This window comes from Bombina bombina, chromosome 2 (assembly GCF_027579735.1).
Source record: "Bombina bombina isolate aBomBom1 chromosome 2, aBomBom1.pri, whole genome shotgun sequence".
NCBI classification, from domain to species: domain Eukaryota; kingdom Metazoa; phylum Chordata; class Amphibia; order Anura; family Bombinatoridae; genus Bombina; species Bombina bombina.
Window position 1 is genome coordinate 1041588727 of NC_069500.1, and position 14763 is coordinate 1041603489.

Genomic DNA, 14763 nt, shown 5'->3' on the forward strand with positions numbered 1-14763 from the left:
TTTGGCCGCCCGCTGGTATTTGGAGTCAGTGATTAAAGGGTCTAACGCTCACTTTGCAGCCGCGACTTTTCCATACCGCAGATCCCCCTACGCCATTTGCGTAGCCTATCTTTTCAATGGGATATTTCTAACGCTGGTATTTAGAGTCGTTTCTGCAGTGAGCATTAGAGCTCTAACGACAAGATTCCAGCCGCCTGAAAAAAGCAGGAGTTAAGAGCTTTCTGGCTAACGCCGGTTTATAAAGCTCTTAACTACTGTACCCTAAAGTACACTAACACCCATAAACTACCTATGTACCCCTAAACCGAGCTCCCCCCACATCGCCGCCACTCGATTAAAAATTTTAACCCCTAATCTTCCGACCGCCACCTACGTTATACTTATGTACCCCTAATCTGCTGCCCCTAACCCCGCCGACCCCTATATTACATTTATTAACCCCTAATCTGCCCCCCACAACATCGCCGCCAGCTACTTACAATAATTAACCCCTAATCTTCCGACCGCAAAGCGCCGCCACCTACGTTATCCCTATGTACCCCTAATCTGCTGCCCCTAACACCGCCGACCCCTATATTATATTTATTAACCCCTAATCTGCCCCCCTCAACGTCGCCGACACCTACCTACACTTATTAACCCCTAATCTGACGACCGGAGCTCACCGCTATTCTAATAAATGTATTAACCCCTAAAGCTAAGTCTAACCCTAACACTAACACCCCCCTAACTTAAATATAATTTTAATCTAACGAAATAAATTAACTCTTATTAAATAAATTAATCCTATTTAAAGCTAAATACTTACCTGTAAAATAAACCCTAATATAGCTACAATATAAATTATAATTATATTATAGCTATTTTAGGATTAATATTTATTTTACAGGCAACTTGGTATTTATTTTAACTAGGTACAATAGCTATTAAATAGTTAAGAACTATTTAATAGTTACCTAGTTAAAATAATACCAAATTTACCTGTAAAATAAATCCTAACCTAAGATATAATTAAACCTAACACTACCCTATCAATAAAATAATTAAATAAACTACCTACAATTACCTACAATTAACCTAACACTACACTATCAATAAATTAAATAAACACAATTGCTACAAATAAATACAATTAAATAAACTAGCTAAAGTACAAAAAATAAAAAAGAACTAAGTTACAGAAAATAATAAAATATTTACAAACATAAGAATAATATTACAACAATTTTAAACTAATTACACCTACTCTAAGCCCCCTAATAAAATAACAAAGCCCCCCAAAATAATAAATTCCCTACCCTATTCTAAATTAAAAAAGTTACAAGCTCTTTTACCTTACCAGCCCTGAACAGGGCCCTTTGCGGGGCATGCCCCAAGAAGTTCAGCTCTTTTGCCTGTAAAAAAAAACATACAATACCCCCCCCCCCAACATTACAACCCACCACCCACATACCCCTAATCTAACCCAAACCCCCCTTAAATAAACCTAACACTAATCCCCTGAAGATCTTCCTACCTTGTCTTCACCATACCAGGTTCACCGATCCGTCCTGGCTCCAAGATCTTCATCCAACCCAAGCGGGGGTTGGCGATCCATAATCCGGTGCTGAAGAGGTCCAGAAGAGGCTCCAAAGTCTTCATCCTATCCGGCAAGAAGAGGACATCCGGACCGGCAACCATCTTGATCCAAGCGGCATCTTCTATCTTCATCCGATGACGACCGGCTCCATCCTGAAGACCTCCACCGCGGACCCATCTTCTTCCGGCGACGTCCAACTGCAGAATGACGGTTCCTTTAAGGGACGTCATCCAAGATGGCGTCCCTCGAATTCCGATTGGCTGATAGGATTCTATCAGCCAATCGGAATTAAGGTAGGAATATTCTGATTGGCTGATGGAATCAGCCAATCAGAATCAAGTTCAATCCGATTGGCTGATCCAATCAGCCAATCAGATTGAGCTCGCATTCTATTGGCTGTTCCGATCAGCCAATAGAATGCGAGCTCAATCTGATTGGCTGATTGGATCAGCCAATCGGATTGAACTTGATTCTGATTGGCTGATTCCATCAGCCAATCAGAATATTCCTACCTTAATTCCGATTGGCTGATAGAATCCTATCAGCCAATCGGAATTCGAGGGACGCCATCTTGGATGACGTCCCTTAAAGGAACCGTCATTCTGCAGTTGGACGTCGCCGGAAGAAGATGGGTCCGCGGTGGAGGTCTTCAGGATGGAGCCGGTCGTCATCGGATGAAGATAGAAGATGCCGCTTGGATCAAGATGGTTGCCGGTCCGGATGTCCTCTTCTTGCCGGATAGGATGAAGACTTTGGAGCCTCTTCTGGACCTCTTCAGCACCGGATTATGGATCGCCAACCCCCGCTTGGGTTGGATGAATATCTTGGAGCCAGGACGGATCGGTGATACCTGGATGGTGAAGACAAGGTAGGAAGATCTTCAGGGGATTAGTGTTAGGTTTATTTAAGGGGGGTTTGGGTTAGATTAGGGGTATGTGGGTGGTGGGTTGTAATGTTGGGGGGGGGTATTGTATGTTTTTTTTTACAGGCAAAAGAGCTGAACTTCTTGGGGCATGCCCCGCAAAGGGCCCTGTTCAGGGCTGGTAAGGTAAAAGAGCTTGTAACTTTTTTAATTTAGAATAGGGTAGGGAATTTATTATTTTGGGGGGCTTTGTTATTTTATTAGGGGGCTTAGAGTAGGTGTAATTAGTTTAAAATTGTTGTAATATTATTCTTATGTTTGTAAATATTTTATTATTTTCTGTAACTTAGTTCTTTTTTATTTTTTGTACTTTAGCTAGTTTATTTAATTGTATTTATTTGTAGCAATTGTGTTTATTTAATTTATTGATAGTGTAGTGTTAGGTTAATTGTAGGTAATTGTAGGTAGTTTATTTAATTATTTTATTGATAGGGTAGTGTTAGGTTTAATTATATCTTAGGTTAGGATTTGTTTTACAGGTAAATTTGTTATTATTTTAACTAGGTAACTATTAAATAGTTCTTAACTATTTAATAGCTATTGTACCTAGTTAAAATAAATACCAAGTTGCCTGTAAAATAAATATTAATCCTAAAATAGCTATAATATAATTATAATTTATATTGTAGCTATATTAGGGTTTATTTTACAGGTAAGTATTTAGCTTTAAATAGGATTAATTTATTTAATAAGAGTTAATTTATTTCGTTAGATTAAAATTATATTTAAGTTAGGGGGGTGTTAGTGTTAGGGTTAGACTTAGCTTTAGGGGTTAATACATTTATTAGAATAGCGGTGAGCTCCGGTCGTCAGATTAGGGGTTAATAATTGAAGGTAGGTGTCGGCGATGTTAGGGAGGGCAGATTAGGGGTTAATACTATTTATGATAGGGTTAGTGAGGCGGATTCGGGGTTAATAACTTTATTATAGTAGCGCTCAGGTCCGCTCGGCAGATTAGGGGTTAATAAGTGTAGGTAGGTGTCGGCGACGTTGTGGGGGGCAGATTAGGGGTTAATAAATATAACATAGGGGTCGGCGATGTTAGGGCAGCAGATTAGGGGTACATAGGGATAACGTAGGTTGCGGCGGTTTACGGAGCGGAATATTAGGGGTTAATAATAATATGCAGGGGTCAGCGATAGCGGGAGTGGCAGATTAGGGGTTAATAAGTGTAAGGTTAGGGGTGCTTAGACTCGGGGTACATGTTAGAGTGTTAGGTGCAGACGTAGGAAGTGTTTCCCCATAGGAAACAATGGGGCTGCGTTAGGAGCTGAACGCTGCTTTTTTGCAGGTGTTAGGTTTTTTTTCAGCTCAAACAGTCCCATTGTTTCCTATGGGGGAATCGTGCACGAGCACGTTTTTGATGCCGGCCGCGTCCGTAAGCAACTCTGGTATCGAGAGTTGCATTTGCGGTAAAAATGCCCTACGCTCCTTTTTTGGAGCCTAACGCAGCATTTGTTTTAACTCTCGATACCAGAGTTAAATTTATGGTGCGGCCAGAAAAAAGCCCGCGGAGCGTTAACAGCCCTTTTACCGCCGAACTCTAAATCTAGGCCTTAGTTTTTTATTTACTTTGCATTATCAATATTGTCTTTTGTTTTCAACAACAAATCAGTCTGAGAGACACCTGATAATTCACACAGGTGGGAACTAATGAGGCACACACCCATTAGAAAGTATTCAATTGTTTGTTTGTATGAAGGGAATAAAGAGCAGAGGTAGGAATGAATATGATATGCCTGATGAAACGGTTTGTAAACCGAGAAACGCGTTGCAATTATTGGGGCCAACTGGGTGACCCCACAATCCACTCTATGTAACAACCTTGGTGTTGTTTTAATTTTTTACTTGTTTTTAATAAATACTTTTTAACTTCTATCTTTGGAGTGGAATTCATTTCCTACCACCTGCTCATTTGTACTGAGAAGGACACAGCCACTGGAAAGCTCTAAACCTGCATCTCTTCTCATTTCATCATTACTTGAAGGATTATCTGTTTGGGTGAGCTGCCACACCTCTCTGAATCTGCAGTCTGCATCTACTAGCACATTGGTGTGCTATGGGAGTATGTGAGTACCCAGATTTGCAGCCAATCGGCCACTAGCAGGGGGTGTCAATCAGCCACATCGTATAGGATTGGACAAATTGATGTCCGCAGCCTCAAAGCAGGTGGATAAGTTATGGAGCAGTGGTCTTTAGACCGCTGCTTCATAACTACTATTTCTGCCGAGCCTGAAGGCTCGCGCAGAAACAGGGGCATCAAGCTCCATTCAGATCTTGATAATTTGACCCCAATGACTCAGGCTGAAAAAGTTATATTTTTTGAGATAACTATTTTTCTATATATTTTATTTATATATATTTTGTATTATGTTTATATGATATTGCACAATATATACAAACTATCTTTGACTTGGATTTATATGATACATATTCATACATTTTTTTATAATTATGTTATTAACAATAAATACTTAATTTAAACAATCAATTTCACCTCTTTTCTTACAATTGCTTTAAGCGCTATCCTCTATAACTTGATAACATTGTATCTTTTTTACATAGAGAATTAGTATTTTGAGGGTTAGCAATGTTGTAACCAACCAATCGTAGTATTTTGTGTAGGAGGTAGCAACCATACTCATGACAATCCCACAATATGCAGGATGGTTGGGACCTTCAAGGTCAAAACATAGTACTCACTTGCCTACATTGTATTAATACACACTGAAGGGTCACAATGCACTAGGGAATTAGGTTTATCTAGTATATTAGCAGTGTATTCCCCTTTATAACTGTAAATCATATTTCTTCTAGTGCATAACCAGCATTTCATTGAAAAAAACATGTCTTAAAAAAGTATATAAAAAAATACCATAGTGCTGCACTGCATTAGTACTTTTCATTTTAAATGATATTTATTTTGTTCACATCCCCCACACAATATTTCCCAAAGCACAGGTGGTTTTAAAATGGGCTTTCTTCAAATAATCTACATCTAAACAATTGTGTTTCCTTAAGGAGTCCATTATAACATTTTATATTTCGTTACTGGCTTTAAAATTGTTACAAGTTGTTACTGAGAGCTGGCAGTCACTGAGCTATTCCTTTTCAAATTTGAATTGTGCATGAAATGGTCTTTTAAATGCTAAAAAAGATTTGAGATATCTTGATCCTATGATAACAGCTGCACATTTACCCCTTTTTCTAGGCACGGGCAACACCTGGTCTTACTACTGTCTGGTGTCGGAAATGCTTTTATAGTAAGTACCATTTGAAAATGATTGTAAATAAAGAAACATCTCAAAAGGAATCGTGTTTAGCAAACAAAAGAGTATATTGGCACTGACACCTAAGCCTGGCATTATGTTACTAGGAATGTCATACAGAAGACTGAATCTATATTGCTCACAATTCTTCCTTCCCTGAAACTGGAATCTGCCACTTCTGAATAAGTGTTGCTTAGAGGGAGGTGAATCAAAGGGACATTAGCATTGCAAGCTGCTTCTAGATGGGGTAAAACAATAATCATCTATATTGCTTTTTTAACAATTCCTTCCTGCAGGCAGTAAAACTCCATGAGATGTATTCAGGTTACAGGTATTTATGAGCTGCAGAGATGGTATGCAATTCAAAACATGCTCAGTATTTAGCTCTTCAGACATATTTATTAAAAATATTAATATTTTACCTTGCTCATACCAGTCATTACAGAAACACATAGCACTGTGTGTGTAGGTGCACGTGGGTATGTTGGTGTGTGTATGTGCATGTGTGTGTGTAGGTGCACATGGGTATGTTGGTGTGTATGGGCATGTGTGTGTAGGTGCACAAGGGTATGTTGGTGTGTGTATATGCATGTGTGTGTGTAGAAAAAAAGAGGAAATCCTGGGTCCATGAAAGGTTACAATCTAAAACTTTATTGTAGAAGGATAAAATCCATAAACACCAGCATTGGGTACACAGGAAATAAGCTGGACTTACGCGTTTCGGCAGGTGCCCTAATCATAGACCCACAAACCACTCATAGGTGTCAGTTTAAAAATACAACCTTTCACAGTGATTGGTCAAAGTACAGAAGTAAAAACACTCCCACATTAACCCCGTGACTGCACATCCATAGAGTGATATTTAACAAATAGACTTAGTGGATTTAGAGAAGAGGAATACATGATCACACATTTTACCTCAACATATATATATAATCTAGCTAAATATAATAATAACTAGTCCTAAAGCCTGTTCACATGGGCCATTTTTTGCAGTACAGCGGTCCCACCCCTTGCTCTCTCTCTCCCATCTCTTTTGCTCTTTCTCCCCTCTCTTTTGCACTCTCTCCCCCTCTCTTTTGCGCTCTCTCCCCCTCTCTTTTGTGCTCTCTCCCCCTCTTTTTTGTGCTCTCTCTCGTTCCACCTCTCTTTTGCTCTCTCTATCCCCCCTGTCTTTTGCTCCCTTTCTCCCCTCTCTTTTGCTTTCTCTCCCACCTCTCTTTTGCTCTCTCTATCCCCCCTGTCTTTTGCTCCCTTTCTCCCCTCTCTTTTGCTTTCTCTCCCACCTCTCTTTTGCTCTCTCTTCCCCTCTCTTTTTGCACTCTCTCTACCCCCTCTTTTTCATGCTCTCTCTCTCCCCCCTCTCTTTTACGTTCTCTCTTTTGCGCTTTCTCTCTCGTCCCCCTCTTTTGCACTCTCTCTCTCCCCCTCTCTTTTGCGTGCTCTCTCTCCCCCTCTCTTTTGTGCTCTCTCTCCCCCTCTCTTTTGTGCTCTCTCTCCCCCCTCTCTTTTGCGCTCTCTCTCCCCCTCTCTTTTGCTCCCTCTCTCCCCCTCTCTTTTGCTTTCTCTCCCCCCTCTCTTTTGTTCTCTCTCCCCCTCTCTTTTGCTCTCCCTCCCCCCCTTTCTTTTATGCTCTCTCCCCCTCTCCTTTGCGTTCTCTCTCTTGTGCACTCTCTCTCCCCCCTCTTTTGCTATCTCTCTCCCCCCTCTCTTTTGCTCTGTCTCTCTCCCCTCTCTTTTGCTCTCTCTCTTTACATCCTGCTCTTTTACTCTCTCTCTCCCCCTCTCTATTTCTCTCTCCCCTCTCTCCTTTGCTTTCTCTTCCCCTCTCTTTTTCTTTCTCTCCCCCCTTTCTTTTTCTCTCTCTACCCCTCTCTATTGCTTTCTCTCCCCCTCTCTTTTGCTCTCTCTTCCGCTCTCTTTTATGCTCTCTCCCCCTCTCTTTTACGCTCTCTCTCTCCCCCTCTCTTTTGCGTTCTCTCTTTTGTGCTCTCTCCCCCTCTCTTTTGCGCTCTCTCTCTCCCCCTCTCTTTTGCACTCTCTCTCTCCCATTCTCTTTTGCTCCCTTTCTCCCCCTCTCTTTTACTTTCTCTCTCCCCTCTCTTTTGATCTCTCTCCCCCCTCTCTTTTGTGCTCTCTCTCCCCCCTTTCTTTTACGCTCTCTCTCTCCCCCCCTCTCTTTTGTGTTCTCTCTCTCTTTTGCGCTCTCTCTCCTACCCCTCTTTTGCATGCTCTCTCTCCCCCTCTCTTTTGCGCTCTGTCTCCCCCTCTCTTTTGCACTCTCTCCCCCTCTCTTTTGCGCTCTCTCTCTACCCCCTCTCTTTTGCGCTCTCTCTCCCTCTCTTTTGCGCCCTCTCCCCCCTCTCTTTTGCTCTGTCCCTCTCTCCTTTTTTTGCTCTCTCTCTCCATCCCTCTATTTTGCTCTTTCTCTCCATCTCTCTCTTTTGCTCTTTCTCTCCATCCCTCTCTTTTGCTGTCTCTCTCCCCCTCTCTCCCCCCTCTCTTTTCCTCTCTCTCTCCATCCCACTCTTTTGCTCTCTCTCTCCCCCTCTCTATTGCTCTCTCTCCCCCTTCTATTTTGCTCTCTCTCCCCCTCTCTTTTTCTCTAGCTCCCCCTCTCTTTTTCTCTCTCTCCCCTCTCTCTTTTTCTCTCTCCCCCCTCTCTTTTTCTCTCTCTCCCCCTCTCTATTGCTCTCTCTCCCCCCTCTCTTTTGCTCTCTCTCCCCCTCTATTTTGCTCTCTCTCCCTTCTCTTTTGCTCTCTCTTCCTTCTATTCTGCTCTTTCACCTTCTCTTTTGCTTTTTCCACTCTATTTTGCTCTCTCTCTCCCCTCTCTTTTGCACTTTCCCCTCTCTTCTGCTCTTCCACCTCTCTTTAGCTCTTTCCTATCTTTTTTTGTCTCTGCCCCTCTCTTTCTATTTCTCTCCCCTCTCTCAGGCCGACTGCGCTGGGCCACGGCCCGACCACACCCCAGTTCCTGCCTGACCATGCCCACAATCTCATCCGGTCACGTCCACGCTCCCACCCGGCCACGCCCATGCTTCGCTCGGCTACACCCACTTTCGCCACAACAGCATATCAGGTAAGGCCAGATGTGTTTGTCCTTGTGCTGTTTCTACTGCGCATGACAGCTTCGGACAAAAACACTTTGCCTTTTATATAATGGGATAATAAATGGTGTATTAGAAACATATTTTGACATTATCATCTGATGCCAGCCGTCTATGCATAATGATTGAAATTACAGTACTATGTAGTATGATGTAAACCATAATTAATAATCAAACCATTGCAGCTTAACAAACCTACATATATATTAGTATATGTTTAAATAATTAGATGCTAACATTTGTTCTCTAGAAACATTTAAACGACAATGAGAATTTATTTTTGACATTTAAATGACAAAATATAGTCATACTCCCATGCCTACACTTAAAGAAGTGTTGTAGGGAAATACTAAAGTGAACCTTTGTTCTCCATAAAAAAATATAGATCCTTTAATTTAATATAAAATCACCTAGATTATGAGTTTTGTGTTGCGGCTTATAACGCTGAAAAAATAGCAATTTCAGTGTAAAAGCAGTAACGCTGCTATTGGGAGTCGTGTTTGTATAGCTATACCGCAAGCAGTTTAGCCCCTAACGCAATGACAATCCCGCACTCAAAAAAATGACGTTTTTTGAGTGGGATTTCCATAGCACCGGTATTACAGGATGTGCGTTCAGGCTTAAAAGCTTATGTTACAGCCTATACCGACATGAGCCATTCCGCCATCTGAAAGCAGTAGTTATGGATTTTTTTTTTTAACAAAAATGTTTCACAAAACTCATAACTAAAGTATTACAAAGTACACTAACACCCATAAACTACATATTAACCCCTAAACTGCCACTCTCCCGCATCGCAAACACCATATTAAAGCTATTTTTATTCCGCCATTCCCCAAAATCGCCACCACTATAATAAAGTTATTAACCTCTAAACCTCCGACCTCCCACATCTCCACCACTAAATAAACCTATTAACCCCTAAACCGTCACAAAACACTAAATTAAACTATTAACCCCTACACCTAACAAATATATATTTAATATTTGTATATAATATACAATATAACTCTATTTAAATAAATAAAAACCTGTGAAATAAATATAAACCTAACATTAAACTATAAATTAACCTAACATAACTAACCTAATAAAATAAAAAATACTACAATTAAAATATCAAAATTAAAAATTAAAATAAAAAAAATCCTATGAAAAATGTAAAAAATCAGACGGCTAGATTACGAGTTTTGCATTAGGAGCTGTGCGGTGCTAACGAGCATTTTTTTCTCACCGCTCACTTACCTGTAGCGCTGGTATTACAGGTTTTTACAAACCCGGCGTTAACAGGCAAGAAGTGAGCGTAGAACAAAATTGAGCTCCATACCGCACTTCAATACCAGCGCTGCTTAAGTCAGTGGTGAGCTGGTAGTACGTGCTCGTGCACGATTTCCCCATAGACATCAATGGGGAGAGCCGGCTGAGAAAAAGTCTAAAACCTGCCAAAAAGCAGCATAAATCTCAGTAACGCAGCCCCATTGATTCCTATGGGGAAACACATTTTATGTTTACACCTAACACCCTAACATGAAACCCGAGTCTAAACACTTATTAACCCCTAATCTGCTCCCCTCAACATCTCCAACACTTACATTATACTTATTAACTCCTAATCTGCTGCTCTCAACATCGCTGACACCTACATTATATTTATTAACCCCTAATCTGCCGTCCCTAATGTCGCCGCAATCTACCTACACTTATTAACCCCTAATCTGCCGCCCCCAACGTCGCCGCCACTATATTAAATTTATTAACCCCTAAACCTGTCTAACCATTCCCTAACACCCCCTAATTTAAATATAATTTAAATAAATCTAAATAAAATTACTATCATTAACTACATTATTCCTATTTAAAACTAAATACTTACCTATAAAATAAACCCTAAGCTAGTTACAATATAACTAATAGTTACATTGTAGCTATCTTAGGGTTTATTTTTATTTTACAGGCAAGTTTGAATTTATTTTAACTAGGTAGAATAGTTACTAAATAGTTATTAACTATTTAATAACTACCTAGCTAAAATAAATACAAATTTACCTGTAAAATAAAACCTAACCTAAGTTACACTAACACCTAACACTACACTATAATTAAATAAACTACCTACATTAAATAAGTAAAAAAAACAAACAAACACCCTCCCAACAGTAAAACCCAGCACCCACACAACCAACCCCCCAAATAAAATACTAACTAAAAAATGTAAGCTCCCCATTGCCCTGAAAAGGGTATTTGGATGGACATTGCCCTTAAAAGGTGTATTTAGTACTATTGCAGGCTCAAAGCCCTAACCTAAAAAATAAACCCACCCAATACACCCTTAAAAAATCCTAACACTAACCCCCAAAGATTCACTTACAGGAAGAAGTCTTCATCCAACCGGCAAGATGTCCTCAATGAAACCGGCAGAAGTGGTCCTCCAGATAGGCAGAAGTGGTCCTCCAGACGGGCAGAAGTCTTCATCGAGACGGCATCTTCTATCTTAATCCTTCCGGCGCGGAGTGGGTCCACCTTCAAGACATCCGACGCGGAGCATCCTCTTCAAACGAAGGCTTCTTCATAATGAATATGTCTTTAAGTGACATCATCCAAGATGGCGTCCCTTAGATTCCGATTGGCTGATAGAATTCTATCAGCCAATCGGAATTAAGGTAGAAAAAATCCTATTGAGCTCGCATTCTATTGGCTGTTCCAATCAGCCAATGGAATGCGAGCTCAATCCTATTGACTGATCCAATCAGCCAATAGGATTTTTTCTACCTTAATTCCGGATTTAAGGTAGAAAAAATCCTATTGGCTCATCAAACTTCAATCCTATTGTCTGATCAAATCAGCCAATAGGATTGAGCTTGCATTCTATTGGCTGTTCCAATCAGCCAATGGAATTCAAGCTCAATCCTATTGGCTGATCCAATCAGTCAATATGATTTTATCTACCTTAATTCCGAGTGTCTGATAGAATTCGATCAGCCAATCAGAATCTAAGGGACGCCATCTTGGATGACATCGCTTAAAGAGATATTCATTAACGAAGAAGCCGTTTTTTGAAGAGGATACTCCGCGTCGGATGTCTTGAAGATGGACCAGCTCCACGCTGGAAGGATGAAGATAGAAGATGCCGTCTGGATGAAGACTTCTGCTCGTCTGGAGGACAACTTTTGCAGGCTTCGTTGAGGACATTTTGCTGCTTGGATAAAGACTTCTCCTGGTAAGTGAATATTTGGGGGTTAGTGTTAGGATTTTTTTAAGGATGTATTGGGTGGGTTTATTTTTTAGATTAGGGTTTGGGCCTGCAATAGAGATAAATACCCATCCAAATGGGAGCTTATGTTTTTTTAGTTAGTATTTTATTTGGGGGGTTGGTTGTGTGGGTGGTGGGTTTTACTGTTGGGGGGTTGTTTGTATTTTTTTACAGGTAAAAGAGCTGATTTTTTTTTGGGCAATGCCCCGCAAAAGGCCATTTTAAGGACTATTGGTAGTTTAGTTTAGGCTTTATCCTTTGTTATCCATCTCGGGGGGGGGGGGGGGTATTTTTATAGGGCTATTAAATTAGGTGTAATTGTTTTTATTTTTGATAATTGGTTTTTATTTTTTGTGATTTTAGTTTTAATTCATTTTGATAAACTTAGATTTTTTTTAATTTTTTTTAATATTTGTTTTTTTAGTTGTAATTTATATTTTTAAAGGCCTTTCAAGTCAAGTCTGAGGCCTTGCAGATAATTGTTAAGTGGCCATCAAAAATATTTTTTACAATCCTGAGTTCCTGTAAGGTTAATAAAAGGCACACGTGAGAGTAAGAGCAAGTTATACATGGTTCTTATCGACAAACATGGGATGAACCTAGAAGTCTTGCAAGGGGTGAATCCCTGTGTTGAACAATAACGTAGCGCCCACAGCATAAGTCAATATAAACTAGATGCCAAGGGCACATATAATACTCAAAATTGTCTATGATAAAGCAGTGTCTCTCAAATTATATTTCTTCTCAATATTATCCTTTAAACATGCAGAATAAACAAAATATGTACAACCATAGACGATGTAACTCCTAACCCATATCTGTGTTACTATATGAGTGTCAGCTAAAGGGCTGAACAGTTAAGGGTTACACAGGTTGGAAACCAGGTGTAGGGCCAAGGGAGATGCTTAGGTAAATGAGACTCCTCAGTATGTACATGGGCTGTGCGAGTATTGCAAACTAAGTGTATAAATTTAGCTGTGAAAAGGGGCAATTGTAATAGGAATGTTTACGCTGATTCTCCAAAATAGAATTAAAAGAGGCAAAACAATTTAAAAGAAACAAGATAAAAATGAAAGAGTAGTGATATAGTGTATTGGGCAGCATATCACTATCAGGAGAGATTAGTGTCGTAAGCAGTTTTCAAATTGCAAGTTATCTACTCAAGGGGTATACCATGTCTTGAGGAAGAGAGGTGATCATGGAGAAAAGAGGAAGAGTTAGGAAAAAATTGGGGGAGAAAAAAGTGTGGGGGGGTAAGTGCACATCATAAAGTGAAAGTAAAGTTGGTCCCCTTCGAACACATTAATTTTTTCTACTACCTTAGTATATTATGATCGCTAACTTTATTTTCATAAATGTATCAATAATTCGAAGTTTTATTAAAAATCTAATTTCCTACCGTATTTATTCCAACTCCTCCCATCCTCTACTTCTTATATTTCTGGGTTCTGACATATAGAGTGGTCCCAACCCGCTCTATATGTAGCTCCAAAGCGCATTCACAGTGGCTATTTGTATTGCGCATGCGCTAATCCGGTACGGCTCCATCTACTGCGCCTGCGCTTATTGACAAAACTGTTTGTGCCCAGAGAAACAGGAGTGTGCGCCTGATATCTTAGTGTATGGCCTTGTATTGCACATGTGCAAATCCCGTACGGCTCCGTCTACTGCGCATTCGCTTCACGGCAAAACTGTTTGTGCCCAGAGAAACAGGAGCGCGCTCCTGATATATTAGTGTCTGGCCAAAACATTTGTGCATGCGTAGATTAATAAGTAGGCGGGTGACCTGGTTTCACGGCCACCTAACGGCCAGATTTTCAATTGGCTTTTGACAACACGTGACCCGGAGTGAATTTTTTTATTTATTTACGGGTTGAATTTGGATAGTTTATAAAGTTTTGTAAATAAGGCGATAACTTTGATTCCAGCTACATTTAAAAAAAAAACGATGAATGAAAGTCATATTATTTATGCCCAAAGACTGCTACTGAGGATCGCAAACCAGGTAACTTTACTTTCACTTAAGGGTTCCAGAGGCAAGGGGACTAAAAGAGGGGAGTAGTGTATAAGAGGTCATAATAGGTGAGTATATGTGTCATCAATTTATGATATCTTTTCCTCCCATCTGCTAAGCCCTTTTTGGGTCTTACTTGTTAGGCTTATTAAGCAAAGACTCCCAATCATCCCACATCACCCAGATAACAGCATGTAATGCTGATTGGCCATCTACACTTAGGCAATACTCTTCCATTTTATGAATAAATTGGATAATATCAACCACCCTGAGTCCAAGATGGTGCAGCTTGTTTTAGCCACATACGTGCAATCACCAGTTTAGTTGCCAGCAGAACATAAATAATCAAGTATTTGGTTGCTTTGGGGAGCCCCCCTAGACCTATATGTAGAAGTGCCATAAGGGCAGGTAAGGATTGTAGTAACCCCAAATCTCTCAGATTATGTGAGACTTTATCCCAAAGAGTCTGTAGCAGGGGCAAGCCCACTAAGTATGTAGTTGTGAACCAATTGTACTGCATCCCCTCCAACATAGCTTAGATCGCATGGGGAAGATTTTTTTAATCTTGGAAGGGACCATATGCCATCTTATGAGAAGCTTCAGATAAAGCTCATAAAGC

The 14763-nt window shown here is 40.2% G+C and overlaps 1 protein-coding gene across 3 annotated transcripts in view; it reads left to right on the forward strand.

The window, feature by feature from the left end:
• The window catches only part of LOC128650021 (UPF0462 protein C4orf33 homolog), a 240790-nt gene that overhangs the window by 159759 nt on the left and 66268 nt on the right, over nucleotides 1–14763 (forward strand). For all 3 annotated transcript variants that reach the window (XM_053703663.1, XM_053703665.1, XM_053703664.1), the window contains one exon: nucleotides 5713–5764. In XM_053703663.1, coding sequence (XP_053559638.1) covers nucleotides 5713–5764 — 52 coding nt within the window. The remainder of the gene's footprint in view (nucleotides 1–5712; nucleotides 5765–14763) is intronic.